This window comes from Callionymus lyra, chromosome 7 (genome assembly GCF_982586985.1).
Source record: "Callionymus lyra chromosome 7, fCalLyr1.hap1.1, whole genome shotgun sequence".
In the NCBI taxonomy this organism is placed as follows: Eukaryota; Metazoa; Chordata; class Actinopteri; order Syngnathiformes; family Callionymidae; genus Callionymus; species Callionymus lyra.
In genome coordinates this window covers 17,631,106-17,655,096 of record NC_141824.1, presented here as the reverse complement: position 1 = coordinate 17,655,096, position 23,991 = coordinate 17,631,106, and the positions used below count along the sequence as shown (strand labels likewise).

Genomic DNA, 23,991 nt, shown 5'->3' with positions numbered 1-23,991 from the left:
TACCTACCACTGCTCTTCAGTCATGGTGACTCAAGATATGAGGATGACTATTGATGGTTTTGATGGGCCTCCATTAAACACTGTTGTAAGGTTCAGAGCCCACTAGGTGGCGCTGTCAGTTCAAAATAATGTTACATTTGAATAGATAGATAGATAGATAGATAGATAGATTGATAGATAGATAGATAGATAGATAGATAGATAGATAGATAGATAGATAGATAGATAGATAGATAGATAGATAGATAGATAGATAGATAGATAGATAGAACAAGATCATAGATACAAGATCATCAAGAGTTTTCTCTGCGGGTGTTTTAACTCCGAAAAGAGAAGATTGGTCATCCAGGAGAGCTGATTCCGGAACACTTCAGTTAGAAGCTGGAGGAGGTTTCAGGAAAGTCTGGACCTCTTTACTACAGCTGCTGCCCCCACGACCCTGATGAAAAATGAAAAAATAAGTGTTGACACTTTGTTAAACTTAAGATAATCCTATAAAAAAATCCTCTCTTAATTCTGGAATCATCTCCCATGAAGAGAGTTGGTGTTACATCTGCTCGGTCTCTGCATTCTTCTGTCTAACCAAATACAGATGTGCGGCTCAAAGTCCACCTCTGCTTCCACCCCCTGCTCCGATTGGTCGAGAGGAAACACGCTCACCAGCCTACTGCCACTTCTACCACCACATCTGACCATGGCCTCCGAGCACGACAGAGCCGTCCTGCAGGCCATCTTCAACCCCAACACCCCCTTCGGAGACGTCCCCGGCCTGGACCACGAGGACGCCCTGGTGGACGACGGTGAGATTCTGTGACCCCCCCGTGTTCCGACCCCCCTGTGAGTGTCCTCTCAGACTTCTTGATGTCCACCAGACAGCGTCTTCGACGGAGCTCTGCTGGAGCAGGTGAAGGAGCTGGAGGTCCGCGGAGTGACGGCCGCGGAGGACAAGTGTCTGGACGAAGCACTGCATCTGTTCAACGAGGCCATCCTGGTCCTGCCTCGGTGGGCGTCCGCCTACAACAACCGGGCCCAGATCCTGAGGCTCCGGGGGGACACGGCAGGTGATCGTAAATGTGGATTGATGTTATCGCTCTGTCGGACCATGGCGGGAAAAAATATTCAAAAATGAGTCTTTACTAAAATGTGACACAAAAACACAGATAACTTCATCATGCCGCCGTTTATTACGTATTTTGTGTAACATATTTAAACAGCTGTAGCAAAGCAACAGCTAAACCTTATACTGAGTAAGTAAGAAAGTAAGTAAGTAAGTAATATTTATTTATATAGCGCTTTTCGAGACCAGGGTCACAAAGCGCTTAGACAATCAAAACAATACTCAAAAAAGTACATACTTTAAAGATCAAGATAATACTGAGAACAACACAGGAGTTCGAGAAATTCAAGGAAAAGCCTGAACAAATAGAAACGTCTTAAGGTGTTTCTTAAAAGAGTCAGTAGATCCATCAAGCGCAAAGAGAGAGGAAGATCGTTCCAAAGCTTAGGAGCAACAGCCTGAAAAGATTTCTCTCCTCTGGTCCTGAGCCGTGTGCGTGGAACCATAAGTAGATTCTGATCCACAGACCTCAGAACCCGAGCTGGGGTGTAAGGCTGGATCAGATCAGTGATGTAAGGAGGAGCCTGACCATGAATAGATCTGAAAGTAAGAACCAGAATTTTAAAGTTGATCCTGAAAGAAACTGGAAGCCGGTGAAGAGTTTTAAGGATCGGAGAAATGTAAGTTCTTCTACTAGAGCGGGTCAGAATTCTCACTGCAGAGTTCTGAATCAACTGCAGGCGAGACAGATCCTTCTTGTTAAGACATGAAAACAAACTGTTACAATAGTCCAGACGAGAAGAAACAAACGCATGGATTACAAGCTCCAGATCATGTTCCGACAACATTTTCCCAAGTTTAGAGATTTTTCTCATTTGAAGGAAACAGTTTCTCAGTCAGTTTTCTACAGTGTCGAACAAGAGACATGTCTTTATCAAATACAACACCCAGGTTTCTCAGGCTCAGTTTGACATTACTGAGTTTGAATTACTGAGCTAATGGCTATGTTGAAAAAAAAAAGGACAGGCTTATTTATTATAGTTAATAATTCATTTTCATTTATTTCTCATGAGTAGAAATAACAAGATGACTATAACAACACAGCAGGTGTTAAACTTCCAAAAGCAACAGGTCGCCATGACGACTGTCGCTTAGCACGATCAATTTGGCAAATATTTTAAGATGCATTGTTTGTATTTTTAAACGAGGGGCTTCCAAACTTCACCAAGCCAAGATCCTCCAAACACCATGACCCTTTCAAAACACAGCAAATGCTTCAAAAAATGTAAAGAAACATAAACTTTTAGAGTCTATCTAGTTACTTTTATTCACTGTTTAATATTTAAGTTTTAGCGACACCATGACACCAGACACACTATACTTGATGTTTGCTGCCTCATATTTTTTTATTATAATAATAAAATAATATTTAAATTAGAAAACAGAGGCAGTTTGCTAGTTGTATGTTCAATTGGTTAAAAAATATATATATTTTAAATTAAATTCCATTCTTTTCTTCTGTCCAGTTGTCTGAGGCTCCCACTTACAACACAGTAGTCCGGATGTAAATTCAGCAGAATAGCTGGAGCACACGTTTGCATTGAGCTAATGGCTACATTAAATAAAACCAATTATATCGAGGGCCCATATTTCTTTTGATTGAGAGGTTGTTATTATTTTTTTGAATACATATTTAAATATGACAAAATGAAGACAATATACAGTAGTGATGTGTTGATGAAGCTTCATGAAGCAGTGTCATTATCTTCAGAGTCCACTAGATGGCGGTCTCTGCAACATTTTCCTTTGTTTTGAACAACTGTTCTAATGAAACATCTTTCAAGCAAATTATTACTATTATTATTGTTTAAATGTAGCCATTCGCGTATCAGTGTGTACCCAAGGTTCAGGACTTAATGTTACAAGTTTTATTAAATACACATTATTATATTTAATATAGACCTTTTTAAAATTTGAAGCTTTGTTTTTACCAAATAATTAAATATAATACATGCTTGAAAGTAGTGATGGATCGACGAAGCTTCATGAAGCAGTGTCATTATCTTCAGAGTCCACTAGATGGCGGTCTCTGCACTATTTTCCTTTGTTTTGAACAACTGTTCTAATGAAACATCACATCATTTTTAACCTGATGGCGCCACCTACTGACCTCTAAACAACATGACTGTTTCATGAAGCTTCATCAGACCATCACTAATACTCATTGAATCTGTGTTACGACATGATAGCAGTTTGTGTCAAAACAACTTTTTTTTAGAGCAAAATAAAGGCTAATGCTCTTACAGAGCTAATGGCTACATCAAGAAACTTTGCTCTCCTGTAGTTGTATTTGTTTGTCAAGAAAATAAAGAAGCTAAAAAACACTCTAATGGCTTTTGAAGAAAAAAACTGAAGAATTAAATTTGCTGAACTGCTTAGAACAAATGCCTCCTGCAGGTCGAGACATCGCTCTTGAGGACAAATTACAAACCTACTGTGACCCCTCAGGAGCCTTGGAGGACCTGGACCGAGCCGTCTCCCTGAGCGGCGGCGCTGGACGAACGGCCTGTCAGGCGCTGGTGCAGAGGGGCCTCTTACACAGATTAGCGAGCCAGGATGACAAAGCCAGGGCGGATTTCGAGCGAGCAGCTGCTCTGGGAAGCGAGTTTGCCCGACAACAGGCCGTGCTGCTGAACCCGTACGCCGCGCTCTGCAACAAGATGCTGTCGGAGGTCATCAACCAGATGAGGAACCCTCACGTGACCAACGACGACGCCCTGATTTGAACCAACATTTTAAATGCCTTGTTTATCTGTTTAATGTCATGAATATAAAGTTATTTTAAAGTAATCTTTGTTTTGGAAATGTTTTTAAAACGATTTAATTTAAGTGTTTCATCACAAGGTTAATGTATAGTAGTGATGGGTTGATGAAGTTGTTGAAATAGTGCAGAGACCGCCATCTAGTGGCTCTGAAAATAAAGACACTGCTTCATGACACATTCATCACTTGTTTTTATTTAATGCAAAAGTAGTGATGGTCTGATGAACCTTCATGAAACAGTGTCATGTGGTTTAGAGGTCAGTAGGTGGTGCCATCAGTTTAAAAATGATGTGATGTTTCATTAGAACAGTTGTTCAAAACAAAGGAAAATAGTGCAGAGACCGCCATCTAGTGGCTCTGAAAATATTGACACTGCTTCATGAGGCTTCATCAAACCATTACTAATGTTAACATAATTAAATTGTTTTTTTTTTTACACATTTATCACTTGTTTTTTATTAAATAGAAAAGTAGTGATGGTCTGATGAAGTTTCATGAAACAGTGTCATGTTGTTTAGAGGTCAGTAGGTGGCGCCATCAGTTTAAAAATGATGTGATGTTTCATTAGAACAGTTGTTCAAAACAAAGGAAAATAGTGCAGAGACCGCCATCTAGTGGACTCTGACAATAATGACACTGTTTCATGAGGCTTCATCAACACTACTGTATATTTCTTCATCCTGAAAAATGTCCATATAGAACAATCACATAATATTGATACAGAATCCTCATTTTTATTCATTTCTTCAAATCTGTGCACAAAATTACGAGTTGTTTTAGCTGACGGAGGTGAGAGAGTTGAATTGAAATTTAATTGAATTGTACTTGAAAAAAAAAGCGGAATATTTTGCTTAACAGTATTCCTTTTTTTAATGACCTACGAAATAAGAGAGTATAAATGAGAGAACAAATATATAGTAGGATTCTTATAAGATACATTTAATATATAGATTTTAATTGTAACATTTAGATTTTTAATTCTGTTATTTCTTTGTAGATTTAATAATGAAAAAAAAAGCTTTAACCTTAAATTCATGCCTGAGTTCTGACAGAAACACAGTCTTGCCCTGTGTGCAACAGTTTTACCATCAGCTACATCATCACGAGTATGAAGGTTTCATCAGAATTTCAGCTCAAATGATCTACGCGGAGTCTGTTCATTTTCTGGGCTCTCATGAAGCCCCTCCGGCTGTGTCTTTACATTCTAATGCAGAATGAAATGATCTCATGTCGGTCTCCAGGAGGCAGTTCATGTCGAAAGTGAAGCAGCACAGCAACAAAATCTGCCTGCAGGGCGTCCACAATCACACACATCACTCAACACAAGCCCACTATAGATGCACGGTGTGTGTCTGTGTGTGTCAGTGCACCACGGTTCACAGAGTAAATGTGTTCAACATCTAGAGCCGGTGCTGTCCTCCATCTGACTCCCGCTCCGGCTCCTCTTGGTGCTGACCTCCTGCAGGCAGTGCAGCGCCACGGGCTCTCGGCGCTCCTCGCGCTGGTTAAAGGGGCAGAGCCGGAGGTGATCAGACATGGACGGCCCCTCGCTGAAGCTCCATCTTTCCACCAAGGTGAAGGCGGAGCTGAACTTCCAAACCTGAAAACATGAGAACGAGGTTGAGTCAGTGACCTGTTGGTGACGTCCACCAGAGGGCACCAGAGATTCCGGTTTATAGTGACTCTGACATCTCATGGTTTTTCTAGGTCTGTAAACATTTTTATTTCTAATCTTGAAACGTTTGATATGGTGACTTTAGCTTATTTATTAATGTGATGAATGTACTATTTTGCTTTTACTTTTATATATCTTTTCAATATTTCTGACCTTTTTATTGAACTTGTTTCTTTTCAAATGGGTAATTGTTTATATTATAAATATAATTTTTGATTGTTTGTTTTTTTTGGCTTCTTTCTGTCATACACTTCTTGGTCTGTTGAAATTCTTTGTTAAGATTTGCTGTTCTTCATATTGTGTCACTTTGTTTCTGACTTTCAGGTCTGATAAAGTTTTCACTTCCCCAATATCTTTTTAGATTTTGAACCATCTTTTATTGTCTTCTACATTTTGGTTTTGGTATGTTTTGGGTCATTTTTTTCAAATGTTGTTCTTGACAATTATAGTTTCTCTTTTTTACTTATTAAAATGGTATTATTCTTTTGATGATGATTATTTTCTACTCACTTTCATGTCGACTAAGGGTTGGGATTTTTTTCAGAGTAATCTCATCCTTTCTATAGTTATAGTTATAGTTGTAGAAAGAAAGATCACTCATCTATGCCAAAAAGACACACCAATAAAACATCCTAATACTTTCATACTGACAACAGTTCATCAAGTCTATATTTTAATCCAATTTTGCAATCCAACACCAGCAATTTGATCTAATTTAAGATTATAAAGAGCTGTCGCTGCCACAGTCTCTACCACAGGCAGTTGATCGTTTCTGTGCTCGCTGTCATTTCACCGATATCACTGTCTGAAACGATGTCATAGATGCATGACACTAATTTGTGAATCAACCACCTCAGGAGTCCATAATAAACTAAATTTCCTTTTTTTTTAAAAAACTTTGTGCCTCAGGATTCTGTCTCTGGCCTTTTTTTTTTGTTCACTCATCTTAATAAGACACTATCTGTCTTTTCATATTTAGGCAGATCAATCAGCCCTGAGGACTGCAGTGGTGCACAGATCAAACATGGAGACATCAAGGCTTTCAAAAGTATGTACAATATTACCTATTTAATACTCAAATAATTATATACAAACAAAAACAAGGAGTGACATCAAAACCACCTTAAAAAAATGTAATTTACTCTACTTTGTAATTGTACTTATGTTGCAAAATCGAGTAATTAAGTTGAACATCTTCTAAAAAAAAAAACTAGTGGACAAATTAAGTTGATCAGCAGGGGGCGCAACATGGCCTACCTCATTTCTCAACACATCCACTATCGATAGTTTTAGAATTCTAAACTTGTTTAAGTTTTTCCTTTTTATTGCTGAGATTTTAATAGCTTTGTTAAAAATCTTTCACTTCACTGACCAACTTATCTTTAGACAATGACTCACTTTGTTTCTGTAGTCAAGTTCTGTCTGCTTCTCTAAATGTCAATGCCTTGACTGTAGGACTCCAAAGCAACAAACACTCGTGACTCATGGGTCTTACTTCCATGTTGTGTATTTTGAATCCCTCAAATCACCTCCTGTAATCGTTAACATGACCTCACTTGGGAGAGTCACCCCCTCGACAGCTTTCCGAGTCACCTGACCTGCTGTCCGATGAAGCCCTCGTGACAATAATCCCGGAGAATTTGCAAAGCAGTTGTTGGCTCAGACACGGCGACCACCACGTGGCCGACTGGCCTGAGCCTCGGGGTCGAGCGCTTCTCTACCGTGCTTGGAAAACAAAAACAACATTCCTTCAGGTGTGTGTCACGGTTGCTATCTTTGCCTTCAGGAATACTCATATATTAAAGTTCAGAACAAACTCTCAGTGGTTACAGTAACGCTGCACAATCTCCCGAAATCTGAGATGAAAATCAAATATTCTGACCCAGGATTCCCAGCAGAGAGTGCTTTGTCTGATCAGGTGTATATTATCTTTGCTTTGGGAATCCCTGAGCTGCTGCCAGCGCACTTTTGAAAAGGCTCAGTTATATTGCGGCGGCCAAGCGAGAGTCTGGACAGTGTTGACAATGCAGCAGCTGTCAGATATTCCAACACCAAAGAGACTGACAGAGAAGCTTGATAAGCTTTGGAGTGTCAGAACTGAACACGACAGCTCATGGGCCGTCGGTGTGTTTGACTGAACATGAGCAAGCAACTTTTCACTTTCATACTGAGCCTATTGTAACCGGTTGAATGGACTCGAGGGGCTTAACCGGTTGAAATAAGCCTAGTATGAACACAAATCAACCAGTTTTTTAAGGGTTTAAACCGGTTGAGCAAAAACCACCTCGGGATAGGTTTGGTAAGGGTTTTCTGGGGTGAACGCAATGAAGCACCGAGGTCAGCCACAGACTTCAGCGTAGCCGGATATATCCAGCCCGTATTAACGCTAAAGGTTTGAGCCGGTTGAACCCCGCCAACTATGCAGAGACTGGTCAACCGGTTAAGATAGGCTTAGTATGAATGGGGTCTGAATCACTCACTGAATCAATCAATGATCGACCTTCAGCTTTGCGAAAGCTCCGGCTAAGAGATCCTCTGACTTGAGCTGAACCCCAGGAAGTGGACGTAGCTCATGGATTCAATCCTCCTAGGTCGGACCTACGGTGCATCTTATATGATATTTAATAAAAAGGATTTATCGGCAGAATCTAGCATTTCTTAGTCATTTACTGGGACTCATTACCAACTGATTACAGATGATTTTCATGTTTTTTTGTGAAAGAAGATGTGACTTAAGGGGCCACTTGTTCTAGATGAGCCACGGGGCATATTTTACATCTCCAAAACTCAACAGACTGTGAGTCTAAGTAACAAATGGCAAGGCCTCATTATGGACGACCCATTAAGTCAGTGACAGTTGCTGTCACTCAAAAACAAAGGAGTCCATGTTGGGTCAACACACCGTTTCTCTTCGATTGAAGTTGCTAGAAAGTATAAATCTTGCCTGCAAAACATTTTATTCCTTCTTTTAGGCTCTGACTCCAAGAGTCCAATTTCGAGTACGTTTCTAAGTGAAGGAGCTGAGGCACTTTGTGAGCTGCTCAGAAGACCATGAATCAAACCACAATAAAGCTTTTTGTCTCTTTTTTAAATCTCTGTACTCTCAAAGAGCCTGTAACAAATTATAAAAAATAATTGCCTCTCGAACATTTAAAGGTTACTTGCCTTCTTGCGACATTTCCAGGAGCTTCCGCCATGGGAATAAGTCTTTTTCTCCCATTTCAGAGACACCATTCCTCTGTCCTGCAGCAATGTAGCGCATACCTCCCTCATCACACGGGACACCAGGGACAGCTGGGATAATGTGAAACTGTCCAGGTAGCCGGCAATATGCTGGAGGATCTCTAGGGGCAGACAGCTGAGGGCGCAGTGTTCGAGATTTCTCCGAGGGTTTTCTTCCTCTTCCGATCGGAATGATTGCACTGTCGGCTCCAGGAAGAAGGTTCCGGCTCCCTTGCTGTACTTCACGGCCGCTGGTTGACCCCAAGGTTTCAATCTTGTCTGGGAGAAAGTGCACCCGAGGTATGCTAATGGGCACCGGGACTGGAACCAGCCGCTGAGGCCGGCCTGGATGTCGCAGTGCACATTCCTGAAGTGGGAGCGGTACTCGTCCCGGCGGAAGATGAGGCCGCACATGAAGCTGAAGCACGAGCTGGTTCTGTTGTGTCTTCTGGTGATGGATTCTATTTCCGTGTTCACGTACAGGAGTTTCTTCTGGACCACGTCGGAGAGCAACGCCTCAGCCTTGAACGGAGACGACTCCATCTCATACGTCTGCGTTCCCTCGTCGATGTAAAGACCGTCTGTGCCTTTGCTCTCGGAGATCAGCGGTCCCTTCAGCTCCCTCTCCAGGCAGCAGAGAAGAGTTGTGGTGACATCGTCACATTTAGGGACGTTATCTGTTGACAGCTTCAGGTCAACCGTGTTGACGCTCTGGTGTTTGATCCGGTCCTTTTGCAGGGGGTCTTTCAAGGAGTTGCGCTTCGCTCTGAAACTGGTAGGCACGTTGAACGAGCGAACGGTCTTTACCTCAATCGGCTCCAACTTCCCATAGACAAAGTCCTTTTCCCTTGGAGTGCAGGCAGGAAGTTGGCCAAAGTTGATGAGCATGGATCCATTGTGAGCCAAGTACATGTTATATTCTCCAATGTTGAATTCCCGTCCAAGTCGCTCCAGGACACCCTCATCCCATGGAGCTAAACCTGTTACTTCACTGGACATCGCCTGGAGCTGGCTGGCTTCACTGGATTCTCGTCTGGCCTCCTCCCTTCTTCCACTTCCAGCTGGCTTGTCCAGATTCTTGATAGTCTCCTTGCACCCATCCATCTCCTTGTTGAAGATCTTCTCCCAAGAACTGTAGTTTCCAATCCCCTCCACCTCTCTATTTCCCGCCAAAGCGTCCCTCTCCTCTTGACTCAGCTCAGGTTCTTCAACCGGAAAGCATCCATTTGATGTGAATCCACCTGAGGTGGAAGCTCCGGGACCACCTGGCTCAGAGGCCGGGTAGGAAGGTTGCTCTTCCACCAGCTCAGGGAACACGTCCTTCATCTTGATGGATTTGAAAAGAAGCGCTTGATCGTGGAGTGCAGTGGCGACATCCAGATGCTCCGCGGTCTCTACATTTTGGGAAATACTTCCGCTAAAAGGATGGTCCGTCTCCGCGATCGGCCAACGGTTCCACTCCTGGGAGCAGCTGACCACGCTGGCCGGGCAGACTTCAAGGTGTTTGGCCCGGCTGTGACGCAACATGCTGAGAGGACATCCGAAACCGGCGTTGAGGCAGGGCACCGTCTCATTAGGGCAGAGCAGACGGTGCTCCCCTTCCTTGCACATGTGGAACGCAGCCCCGCAGCTTTTGTGACACTTGATGACCAGGCAAGCCAGGGATACGTTCAGAGGGACTTGGCAACGGAGGTCATAGCAGGTTTCGCAGTGAACATGATGACACGACAGCGTTCTACTCATCTGAACAAAGAAAGAGAAGTTAGTTGTGTCCAGTAAGCCCGTTAAACAGAATAAGGTGTTAGTGATGGAAAGGGACACCCTGGAAAGGTCTCCCATTAATTACAAGTTAAAGACAGAAAACCATGCTCACACTTAAGCCAACAGGGATTTTCTCCTCAGAATATTTGTCCTTATTCAAGGAGAGAATAAGAAGAACTCACCTCTGTCGCCGGTCAGCCTCAGTCTAACCTCTGAGTGATGTCTGGACGATTGAAATAGAACAACAGAGGGGCGGACGGGTCAGCGTGACGGGTCAGAGTGACGGGGGCACCATTGTCACAGTCGTCAAGGGGTAGAGGTCAAGTTTCACTCCTGAGGGCTGTCAGGGAGTGGATGTGTCCGATAATCCAGGAGCTCAACACCTCCTGCTGCCAGACATCACAGAGTCCTCGTTGACTCTCTGTGATGTTCAGAGCTGGACCATTAACCAAACTCTTAGGATAAATAACACATATTATCTTAAGTAAAAGCAGAATTTTGGCAGAGGATTTGTACTTTCAAAAATGAAGTTGAGGTGTTTTGCAGAACAACCCCTCTGAGGATTAGTATCATTTAAGTAGGACATGAAAAAAAAATTTGCCTCTATAATTTTCTTAAGCCTTCATGAGGAAAAATAGAAACAATGAAAGGTAGATAAGAAAGTGAACTATTCTTTTTTGCCTTATATTTGTTTATTTTCATTCATTTTTTTTACCGTTGATTCCCTTCACAGTGTCGCAAGTGAGACCAATCTACTTCAGGCAAGAGGCAGTGGACAATCAACCTATGCTTTTGGAACGAGGGAGGAAACCGGAGTACCAAGAGTAGTACCACGGCTACAAGGTCCACATTTATTATTTATTTTTATTTACTTACTTTTAATAATAATTATTATTACAAATTATTTTTGTTTTATATTTTATTTAAATTATTATTTATTTTCTTTCTTATGCTTTTATTTAGTTTTGTACTTTTATAATTATAATATACATCTAAAAATGACTGTTTTCCTTTTTGTGTTTCCTTTTTCTTCCATTTATATCCATATTTATATTGATCAAAGAAAAACACAAGTGTTTAGGGGGTTACCTGTTGTGATTTTGGGAGTTTTCTTAGTTGTAGTTAGTTGTTTATTGGTTAACAGAAAGAAGATACAATTGAACTTGATCACTATTTAAGCCTCGAGGTGAGAAGCTACCTTCCTTCACACTTTACACCACAGCCTCAAGTCTGTTTTTCTCACATCTGTCACCAGACGAAGCATAAAGTTAGCGTCTCAGTCCTGCCAGTGCTACTCATGTAAACACGTTTTTCCAGACACGTTCTGTTAGATAAAAGACAGAATAATAAAAATAAAATATACACTGAACACAATATAAACGCATCACTTTTCTTTGCTTCTATTTTCTCAGAGATAAACTCAAAGATCTAAAACATTTTCTACACACACAAAATAACTATTTCTCTAAAATATTGTTCACAAATCTGTCTTAATGTGTGATAGTGAATTTCTCCTTTACCGAGATAATCCATCCCACCTCACAGGTGTGCATATCAAGATGCTGATTAGACAACATGATTATTGCACAGGTGTGTCTTAGACTGCACACCTGTGCATATCAAGATTGCTGGGATGGATTATCTCGGCAAAGGAGAAGTCCACTAGCATACATTTAGACAGATTTGTGAAAATTATTTGAGAGACATGGTTATTTAGTGTATTTAGTAAATGTTTTAGATCTTTGAGTTCATCTCATAAAAAATGTAACCAAGGACAAACGTGTTGTGTTTACATTTTTGTTTATTTAATAATAATAATAATAATATATAACACGATATGATAAATAACGCCATGAATTATATAAGTTCATGATATAGCACAGAAAATTAAATAAAAAATGTTTAGAGGACAGTAAATAACCCATCAGTGAATAAAGTTAAAAGAGGAAATCACATAAAAGGGATTTATTCTTCTTCCTTTTCTTTTAAATAATTTAAAAAAAAAAAATAGTTTTCACATAAGATCCATCAACAAAGTGTGACAAAGATACACACACATAAACTATAGTAATGAAATCAAATAATGATTTTATTTTTTATTTTAAATGCTATTATTGAAAACTATTCTTGTTCATTCGTTAAGCATTGTTGCACCTTAAACACCCTAAATTATTTTATTTTCCATTCATCCTTTTCCTTTAATAAAAGGGAGCTCGCGCTTTTACTTAAGTTGTACACTAGATGTCAGTGTTGCACTTCCACCGCACTTAAAGTCAAACCTGACCTCGTCTGTCGATGCATTTAACGGCTCTTCACTTTCTAAAACGCATTTGTAGTCAAACTATTTGTCTTATTTATCACAAACACAGTTTAGGATTTCCACATAATCCAGTTCCACTAAACTCTGATTTGGATCCAAAATAATCTCCACAAATCAAATACAGCGAGTCTCTCTTGAATGACTGAGCTCCAGACAAACGCCATTTTGGCCACGTGTGTCCATGATCATGCTCTTTTTGGTCAGGAATAAAAGCAACTTTCACGGCTGAATCAATGACTAATGCATATTTCCACGTCTGAGAAAACCCCAGATGAGAGTCTTGGGGCTTCACGGCCTCGTCACGTTTAGCATGTAAGCAACGTTTGAAACATTAAACCGGCAGCTCCGCTCTCGCACCTCCTGAATATTAACAAGGTTTGTCTTTCTCTTTCTGCGCCAGCATCTGAAGCTGTCCGGGGCCGCTTCAGGACGGTAAATGAAATGACAGCGTTCCCATGAATCATTAACCCTTTGGCCTCCGTGCGGGTGGAAGTGACGCCACAGAAGGCGAGCGCGACTCCTCACAGTTGAGCTTTGGCTGCCAGGCGCGAGGAGAGTGCAGACGTGGTGGTGTTTGGATTCCAATTAAATGAGTCGTGTTCGCTCCAGCTGGCTTCATGGTTCGTAGTGTATTTGAATCAAAACAAAAAGAAAACAACATTTTAGTTGCATCACTGCCCTACAGGAAGTGCAAAGCACATTTACAAACTCTAAAACAAATAAACAATTTCCTGAAAGAAATGTACAAATATAAACAAATATTATATTTTCTTGAAACACACTTACAAGCTCTGAAACAAATTTGTAAATTGTTAAACAAATGTACAATTTCCTGAGATAAACTTACGAATATTTAAAAAAATGACATTTTCTTGAAACATATTTACAAACTATAAAACACATTAACAATTTCCTGAAACAAATGTATAAACTCCAAAACAAAATAACAATTTTCCAAAACTAGTTTAAAAACACTGAAACAAATGTGCAATTTCCTGAAAAACATTTACAAACTTTGAAACAAATTTACAATAATATAGTTAATCATTTACAAATTTAAAATAACTACAACTTCCTCTAAGCTGATTTAATAACTTATTAATAATAATTTCTGATTAAATTTTTTTTTTCTAATTTTGATTTGAAATCCGTTTTCCCCCTGATGCAGACACATTTACATTAGTGATGGTTTGATGAAGCTTACGAAGCAGCGTCATTATTTCCAGAGTCCACTAGATGGCGGTCTCTGCACTATTTTCATTTTTTTTAACAACTGTTCTAACGATACATCACATCATTTTTAAACTGATGGCGCCACCTCCTGACCTCTAAACAACATGACACTGCTTCATGAAGCTTCATCAGACCATTACTACTCGAAAGTAGCTATTAGCACTGCTGTGCTATTTATTTTGATAAAGTGCTATATTTTCTTTACTAAGTAGATAAATCTCTCTGTCTATATTTGTGTCAAAATACAACAGAACCACTAGTTTTATATTTTCACCTATTTTTCGTTTAAACCTCAAGTTTATAGCTGTTAGCATTTAGTGCTAATGCTAATGTTCGATGATCGGATTATCCTTGTTATTCTTTTTTATAAATCATAATATGTTATTTTCAACTATTTGATATGATTGAACTCACATTCTGATTGGGTCCCAGCTTGACATTAAGGCTCACAAACAATCTTGTAGCGTTGCTAGCTACACTCCCGACGTCTGCTCTTTTACACATGGAATAATAATGTATTCGGTATCCAACGCCATTATCTGGCGGTGACTCGGCGAGCCGTGACTTCGCTCCGGAGCGCTTGACAGGCGCCTAAATTAGAAGTCTTCAACCTCCCGCCCAGTCTTCACTTCCTCATTTACCGAAGCTGCTTCATTTTACCTTCTTCTTAATGAACCGATGTCATAGGATTCAAGCTTCCATCCACACCGACCCATTCCTTATGAAGAGTAATTAAAAGTATCAGCTAATGACGTCCACTCGCCTCTGGGCGGCGTTCCTCGTGTCACCCCCGGATCATTAATAACGAAGAATTATTGAAAAAGGCTGTAAATGTACTTTTCTCAGCAGGAGGACGGAGGGAGACTCAAGACCTGTAAATCATTCCTGCCCAGCTGATCTATAATAGATGAGCATTCACAATTCATAAGTTTAGTGAAGCTGCTTCGATGAATCACTGTAATCAGAAATAAAGTTGAGAGTGTTTAACACGAACTTGAACTTCCAGTATTTGAAGCACAGTCCCTTTAGATTTTAAATAAAATGATTAAAGTAATCAAAACCATTCATCTAGGTTACTTCTAGTTTACTGAAGACATCACTCACATGCAAACATCCAAAAATGCAATTTTTTTGTATATGTTTACAGATTCAGAAAATTGTTGCTCTTGGATTTAAGAAACTTTTTATGAAAGTTTTAGAAAAAACATGGATATTAACAATAACATGAACCAATCAAACAGGAAGTAGCTTTTAATTGTTGCTAACACAAAAAATCTCACCTGAACAGGAAGTTGGTGGATGTCAATGGAACAGAAATTAGTCAAATCTTGCTAAAACAGGAAGTAGCCAATACATTTACTTGAACAGGAAGTAGCCAATTTGTGCCCAGATTGAATGTTGAACGGCAATGCTGTGTCCCAAATCGCGCATTTCGGACTTTACGCTTAGTATTAAGTATTATAAAGTGCGTCCCAATTAGCAGTGTGCGAAAATGTAGTGTGCACTAAAATGGCCAGAAAATTGAGTGTGGACACTTTCGACCCTCAATGGCTGCCATCTTAGCGACGCAGATGACGGTGAACGGAAGCTACGTCACTGACGACACGTCTTCGGAGCAGATACCAGCGTAAATTTCTTAAGAAAACACAAATTTTTACCACAAAACAACACAACAACAAAAAATAACACGATGAAACACAACTTAATAACTTGTTTAAATTGTCAAAAAGTGCTGTCAAGTGTCTGTGTTAGTGTTCCAACTTCCTTTTGGAATCAGCGTTAAAAAGTAGTAGAAGAAGAAGTAGCGACAGTGTTTGATTCAAGACAGTACTACCCTGTCGAAATTTTCACACTGGGCAAGTACGTGCACTATGTACAATAAACCAGTGCACTCGGAGAAGTGCGCGATTTTGGACACAGCCCAAGTGTCCAAATGTTGCTGGAACAGGAAGTTACCAAAGATTAACTTGAACAGGAAGTAGCCAAGTATCTCCTGTTAAGGAGTAGCTTAGTGTCGCCCGAAACATGCAAGTCTACTGTTGCCCAAACAGAAAGATAGCAATAAAATGTCCACGAAACAGCAAGTAGCTGTGTGTTGCCCAAACAAAACATAGCCTGGGAACGCCAAATGGAAAGTAACCTCCAGTAACCTAGCAAAGTAGCAAAGTTTTGCCTGAAAAAGAAGTAGCTGTGTGTCGGTCAAAACATGGAAGACTACTGTTGCCCAAACAGAGTGAGTAGTCTAATGTCATTCGGACAGGAAGTAGGTTAATGTCAATGAAACAGGAAGTAGCCTAGTGTTGCAAAAACGAAATATAGCTTGGGATCCCGAAAAGAGAAAGACACATCCAGTAATATATGCCAAAGTTTTGCTCAAATAGGAAGTAGCTGGTTCTTGCCCAAAACATGGAAGACCAAACAAAAAAAAGGAGTTTAATATCGTACTGAAAGTAGTTAAATGGTTACGAAACAGGAAGTGTTGCCAAAACAAAAGTTAAAAGAGAAAGATCCCTCCAGTAACACAGGATAGAGTTTTCCTCGAACAGGAAGTAGCCTAGTGTTGTTCGGGCTGGAAGGCTGGTCATGTTGTTTCTTGGTCTTTAACTGCTCAAGGATATCAATGGCCTGTTAAACTCCACCAAGCGTTGAGCCTTGATTCCTTAGAGGATGCTCCACTTCTCTGTTCTCTCGGTTAAAAGAGGCTTCATACACAGTTTCTCCTCTTCCAACATGTTCTGCCTTTTTCTTCTGAGCAGCACAAAGATGAGAATCAACTACATATTCATGATTTTGATTCATGCGCAGCCGCTGCCTACAAATCCATACTTATCATTGTTGTTACTGTTTGATAACGTCAATGTGTGTTTGGTTGTGTCGCCCCCCCCGGACACACACCTACACACACCTAGGAGGCGCATCGCTGAAGTTGGCAGAGGTGCACAGGGCTGGCTTTGGCAGACTTCCTGTGGCTGAGGTTTGTTATCAGCGTCTGCTTCTTATCACTCGGCTCCACAGCAGCAGCGCACGAAAGTGTTTCAGCTGCACCACAAGAGAAGAACCGTCACTATCAGTGTCTGTGGCTTCTTATTTCTTCGCCGTGAACTCCTGATTAATGTATTCCCCCGACGCACAGGTGACACGTGTTAGCTTCAACTGCTTATCAGGGACGAGGACATGAAATGAATGATTGAATGGCAAGTCACAAAGAAGCTTCATCAGTGGCTTTTTCAATGTCATTTTTCACTAAATAAAAGTCATATTTTTTTTTCATATTAGCAGGAATATGGACAACCTCGTCGTCAAGAACATTTCAAGAACACCAAAACATTACCTTAGCTGTGCCTGGAAAGGAAGTATATTTGTGTCCTGAAAAATTAGGTCACCCTAGCGTCACAAAGACAAAGATTGCTAGAAGTAGTTAAGGATCTTTTTGACAAGAAGACAGGCGTATTCCTAGCAGGTAGGTACTGGTTGTATTGCAGAATATAACCAGACCGGCCAAGACAGAACAAGTACCGTATTTTCCGCACTATAAGGCGCACTTAAAAGCCTTTGAATTTCTCAAAAAACGAGAGTGCGCCTTATAATTTGGTGCACCTTATATATGAACATTACCTGGTGGGTGACTTGTTTACAAACACTTTCATGACTCTGCGCCGACTGAGCCAAAAATGCCGTCATTGCGTCATCACGGGGTGGGATTAACGACGCACATCACATCATGGAGGACGTATATGGAGTAAGATTACTGCCACTGGTTTGAGCGAGTGTGTCTTGGTTGTTGTACACTTCTCTGCTGCGCACTCAACATTTGTCTGCTCACAACACCAGTCTCACGCGCTGCTGCTTGAAGCCTTTTACACCTCATTTGAACATTGTGACCGGGGAGTGAACGGAGTTGTCAGAACGCTTAATAAAGTTTGACTTGACTTTTGTTGACATTCCCTTTGGCACAGCTTTATCTAGTGGATGCATAACGCAACCGCAGTCAAATGTTTGACTGTATGTTTTATTCTATGCGCCTTATAATCCCTATTTATGAAAACAGTTCTAAAATAGGCAATTCATTGAAGGTTCGCCTTATAATCCGGTGCAACTAATAGTGCGGAAATAACAATATATACTATAGCTGAAACCGGAAGTAAATGAGTGAGTTGTCCAAACTGGAAGAAGACTGCCTTATTCCCAAACCAATACCAGTGATTGTCATGACCAAGACTTTTCCAAACTAAAGATAAATGAATAAATTGATCAAACACAACATACATGAAATCCAGTTGCTGAAAAATACTCTAGGTGGGGCTATTTTCCAGTACATTTTCCGACCTATCCTATATATTACGTATCGAAAACAACACTTTAAAGCTAATAATGGATAATAATGTTTGTTATGCTTCTTTTTAGATACAAATGAAAACATATGTTACACATACTACTCTGACATACATCATACAGAATACACTTAATTATATATATACATAAATTATATATATACATAAAAAAGAAGGAAAACTATTAACAACCTGTTCTATGCACCAGGACATCAGAGATACTTTCTACCCACGTATCACAAACACGCCAAATCTTGCGTACAAGATTTAAGCCGAAAAGGCAAAACAAAAGACACAAAGACACAACCTGAGACCAGGCAAGAATAATTCCGGAGAACTCCTTCAATAGCTGCTCACGTTTCGATTAGTGACATTTATTTCTATAAATGTTCACAAAAGTAACTTTTGTTTTCTTTTAAGAAATTCAGACGTTTCAAACTTTCTGTTTTTCACGCCATAAAATACGGTCATTACACACTTTAAGCCCAATTTCTGCTACATCTCCTCATTTATTTGTGGATGTAACTGGAAAAGATGGTGAAAAATACAGTTTTCTCACAAATTAGTTTCCTGGAAATCTTGCTGTAAGTGAAAGAAGCATTCCCGCTGTGTGTCTCCAATTACTGGCGTCGATTGCTTACCCCCAAATTGGCCCAGTCTGCCCCACGCAGACCTCCTGGTGCTGCAGCCTTGCAGCCTCATTCTAAACACAGGTGTGACACGGACTCACGACATCCGGCGAACTGTCACTCTCAAGCTCTATTAGCTCCTCAGCTGGCGGAAGGAAAAAAAAAAATTGTTATTCACTGCCGGCGTGTCGCCGTCACAGACATCTAAATAGCCGGTCTTGTCTTCCCCTTGTTCCAGATCGGGACGTGGAACAAGCTCGTCGGGAGAGACGCCGCTCGTGGCAGAGCAGTCGGAGGCGTTTCTGTCGTCGCACGCCAGAGGAACGAACAGGCATCACACGGGATGGCGCGTGGGTTCACAACATGACAGGTTGTTTGGCTCAGAGTCGCTCTCATGATTCTTTCAGTTCAAAATAATGTTCAACACAAAGTGTATTTCAATCAGCAACGACTCTTTGAATTCAGTGGAAGTCACTTAAAAAGGAGTGGAAAGATTAAATTGTGTTTCCGTGTAGTCTTGAAAATAGTGATTCTGTTATGAAGCTTCATGACGCAGTGTCATTATTTTCAGAGTCCACTAGATGGCGGTCTCTGCACTATTTTCCTTTTGTTTTGAAAACCTGTTCTAATGAAACATCATTTTTAAACTGATGGCGCCACCTACTTACCTCTAAACAACATGACACTGTTTCATGAAGCTTCATCAGCACATCACTACCATCTAGTGGACTCTGAAGATAATGACTCTGTTTCATGAAGCTTCATCAGCTCATCACTACCATCTAGTGGACTCTGAAGATAATGACTCTGTTTCATGAAGCTTCATCAGCACATCACTACCATCTAGTGGACTCTGAAGATAATGACACTGTTTCATGAAGCTTCATCAGCACATCACTACCATCTAGTGGACTCAGAAGATAATGACACTGTTTCATGAAGCTTCATCAGCACATCACTGCTTGAAAGTCGAATTGAACAACGTATTAAAGTGGAAAATAAAAAACATTTCGGGAGCAGAAATCTCCATCATGCCACTCGTTTTCACCCATATTTTTTATCCTGTTTTATGCATAGTTGTATTACATTTTTAAGCACTTGAAACATCATTGATATAATTTATAAACAAGGTTTCATTTTCAGTTGACCGTATGTTTATCTTTTTATCGTAAATCCCTTGCACAACACGCACTGTGAACGATCTGTTTTTCATCATAAACACGTAAATACTATATTTGTTTTCGTTGGATTCATTTGTTCAGTCGTTGTGATCAATAAAAGATTGCAACCCTATAAAAAGAGGCAGAGACAACTTCCCTGGTTCAACCCATCACAGCGCTCAACTCTACCTGGACCTCGCTGTGTTGGACTCACATGAAAGTTTGTATTTCAGTTGATGTACCTCTCCGCCTGACTCGGTTAAATCAAACACAACAACTCCAGTAAAACACGTGCGGGAGCAGGAATATCATCAGAAGCATCACCTGCGGACCCTTCAAAGCGGCTCCTAACTTCCCTCTGGACATCCTGCGACATGTTCCTACAGCAGCGGGTTCTGGTGGACGAACAAGAAATAAATAGGAAGAGCAGGTGGGCTTAGCATGACCGAGTCCGGGGGGAAATCATGGAGTTGTCTCTCCCAGACAGCCGAGCGTGTCGCGCTAAATGGAATGAATCTTCCAGCAAAAACGCTCGGGTCACTGCTGCAGGATCGATTACCGATGGAAGACGTCTGATTCCCTCGCTCGCGTCTCACTCTTTCCCTCCACATAACAAAAGCACTCAAACATGGTCTGCACTAACACGACTCAGAAAATGATCAGAAAACACAGCGAATCGTTACCTGCTTAGATTTGAAGAGCTAGAAAACTAGTTCCCTTTTATGGAACTAAAGACTTATATGGATGCTGATCAATTTTTCCACTTTGATTTAAATAAGTAATTCACTGATTTCCAGTTGAACAATCAACTAATACAAAAATAAATGAGTTTTTCTTTTCAAAAAGTGTCATCCTGTTCTTTCACTTAGTGCAACTTCAAAAACAGTATAAACAGTAAATAATACTTGAAAATGGGCAACCCTTTGGAAAGCATGTGAGTTTCTTAAAGATCGTTTATCACTAAATACACACAAAATATTCAAATTGTGACACACGTGTCTAACATTATTATTATAAGTAAGTTCTTCCTTCAAGAGCCCCCAGGAACACCAGGGATTCCAAGAACAGATTTAAAAAACTCCATTGCGCCACTCTTCATACGAGTTCAAAGTACCACGGAGAGAAAAACTAAACTAAAAGTAGCTTCTTCTGTCTCCATATCTTACTTTACTCATATATTTTTTACTAATTAAGCAGAAGACTCAAGGTCAAGAAATGGAATCAGGTTCCTTTTCTTTTTCTGTTTTTCTTGTTCCGAGTTTTTCTTGATCTTTTTAGTATATATATTTGGAGTATTTTTTTTTTTTTAAATTGTTTAAGCACTTTGTGACCCTGGTCTAGAAAAGCGCTATATAAACATAAATTACTCACTTACTTAATTTCCTCCTGCTGTGCACTGATGACACTTGTTCTTTTGTAACTGTATGATTTGCTGTCAACGTCTTGGGAATGTGTGTGTGTCTGGAAACCAAATTGCCTTTTGAGGGACAAGAGCAATTAAGTTGAAAGTACTATTTCGGTCCGATGACATCACAGGCTGAAAATGACTTTTCAAAAACTCTGGCAAGTAAACCAAACTTAAATTTAACATCTCGAGGCCAATTTGTACCACACTTAACACATTTATATTATCAATCGTATAATCTCATTATTTTCCAAATATTGTCAGTTTGTAACTTTTCAACAAAGTGTCAGTTGGAGTTTAATTCACTCATAAAAAAGCTTTTAATAAGTAGTTCCTATTTGGAGTGTATGATGTCATCGCGTAGAAAGTGCCCGTTTCAAAATGGTGGGGCGGAACTTACATCAGAAAGTATAGTGTCTAGCAAACGGAATCTGTCGGGGCTGGCACCTATTGATGACGTCACAACCTATAATTAGGGTTAGGTTTTTGGGTTAGGGGTTAGGGTTAGGGTTAACCCTAACCAAACATAAGACATTATACCAACATAAAAAAGTACTTTTGTATTTGCAATCATTTGCCCTAACTTGTACATGCTGTTACTTCCTGGTCTGACTAATCTGCAGCTAGAATTCTGACCTGCTCTAGTAGAAGAACTCACATTTCTCCGATCCTTAAATCTCTTCACTGGCTTCCAGTTTCTTTAAAATTCTGGTTCTTACTCTCAGATCTATTCATGGTCAGGCTCCTCCTTACATCAGTGATCTGATCCAGCCTTACACCCCAGCTCGGGCTCTGAGGTCTGTGGATCAGAATCTAGTGATGGTTCCTCGCACACGGTTCAGGACCAGAGGAGAGAAATCCTTCCAGACTGTTGCTCCTAAGCTTTGGAACGATCTTCATCTCCCTCTGTGTTTGATGATCTACTGACTCCTCAAGAAACATCTCAAGACATTTTTATTTGTGCATGATATTCCTTGTGTTTCTGGAACTCTTGTGTTGTTAATGGTGTTATCTTGACCTTTTTAGTATATATTTTATTGAGGATTGTTTTGATTGTTTAAGCGCTTTGTGACCCTGGTCTGGAAAAGCGCTATATAAATACAAATTTCTTACTTACTTACTTACAACCCTATCTTAACATGTCACTTGAACACATCACGTGGACTGTGGACTTCTGTTCAGCCAATCAGTTGCGTTGTAAAGTCTGAAATGATGAAAAAAGACAAAAATATAAAGGTGTCAGAACAGGAAGTGACAAAAATGACGGAAGTATTAAAAATGACCAGATATAAAAAAGAAAGTCTCTCCTGAATGGTACTTAGCTAAAGCTTGCTAGCAACATCTGGAGCACCATAAATAAAGTGTTTATCACGGACGTGTGAATCATGCATTGATGACTACTAACCGTCACAAACACAGCGATTTACACCAGCACATTTATTTGTCGTCCGTCTCCCTCGTATAGGTCCGGCATTAAATCTAAGCGCTCCGCTGGGTGTTTATTGGAGTCCTGACCTGAGTCCGCCGCTCATTAAATTGATTCATGGGTTCAATAAGAGCGACGCGGGCGGCAGGTGTGCGCGTGGGTGTGCACGCCGCCTTCGGTGGCATCCATCACTCCGATCAGGACTTCTTCTTCCTCTCTTAAGACCCCCTGCAGATGTTGCTGGCTTCCAGCCCGGGCCTGACCCGAAGCTGAATCTACCTCGGGAGCAGATGCTGAAAAACACACAAACAAGATCAGACGTCGCACACACTCAGTGTCTCTGAGGGCTAAACGGAGTTTAAGATTTGGTCCCTGTTTTACTGCTCGTCCTGGGTTTCGTCTTTAATCTGGTGAGGGGCGACCAAACTGGTGAAGATGCTGGAGGTTCTACAATAAACCTTTGTGCTACAAAACGGGGCCGAAGAGTCACAGCTTTCTGACAAAAAGTTTAGAGAGACCAACTTTTTAATGGGAAATTACTGATATACAGTTTGTTATCTCATTTACTTAAGTAAGTAAGTAAGTAAGTAATATTTATTTATATAGCGCTTTTCCAGACCAGGGTCACAACCACTCATTACAATCATTGCTTGGCCTAAGCCATGGGCATCTCTCTAAATGACACATGTTTACTCTGATAAGCTATCAGGAAGAACACTAACCATTTATTTTCCTTAATAACTTAATTACTTACTTACTTAATTCTAGTTCCGGTTTTGTGCTTTGTTCTTGTTTCTCGGATAATCTATAAATGAAGATAGAAGCATAAAGATGTAACGAGAGAAATCGGACAGACTGTGAGTACCTTCTGTATTCTCTCTCCTTGTACAAGTAAAATTGTTGCGACTTTAAGCCAATTCTGATATTTGTACTTTGTATTTCAGCTCTA

General features: G+C 40.3%; 2 protein-coding genes across 2 annotated transcripts; one reads left to right on the top strand and one right to left on the bottom strand.

The window, feature by feature from the left end:
• The first annotated feature begins 668 nt into the window (after positions 1-668).
• Positions 669-3,907, top strand: ttc36 (tetratricopeptide repeat domain 36). The gene is made up of 3 exons (XM_087795067.1): positions 669-800; positions 873-1,061; positions 3,566-3,907. Exons 1-3 carry the CDS (start codon positions 695-697, stop codon positions 3,841-3,843), a joined length of 573 nt encoding a protein of 190 aa, XP_087651193.1. The 5' UTR covers positions 669-694; the 3' UTR covers positions 3,844-3,907.
• A 920-nt stretch (positions 3,908-4,827) lies between these two features.
• Positions 4,828-20,587, bottom strand: LOC148075260 (F-box only protein 40). Its single transcript, XM_087794908.1, has 4 exons — positions 20,536-20,587; positions 17,033-17,130; positions 8,721-10,520; positions 4,828-5,480 (listed from the first exon to the last, which is right to left on the bottom strand). Exons 1-4 carry the CDS (start codon positions 20,585-20,587, stop codon positions 5,274-5,276), a joined length of 2,157 nt encoding a protein of 718 aa, XP_087651034.1. The 3' UTR covers positions 4,828-5,273.
• Between the last annotated feature and the right edge of the window lie 3,404 nt (positions 20,588-23,991).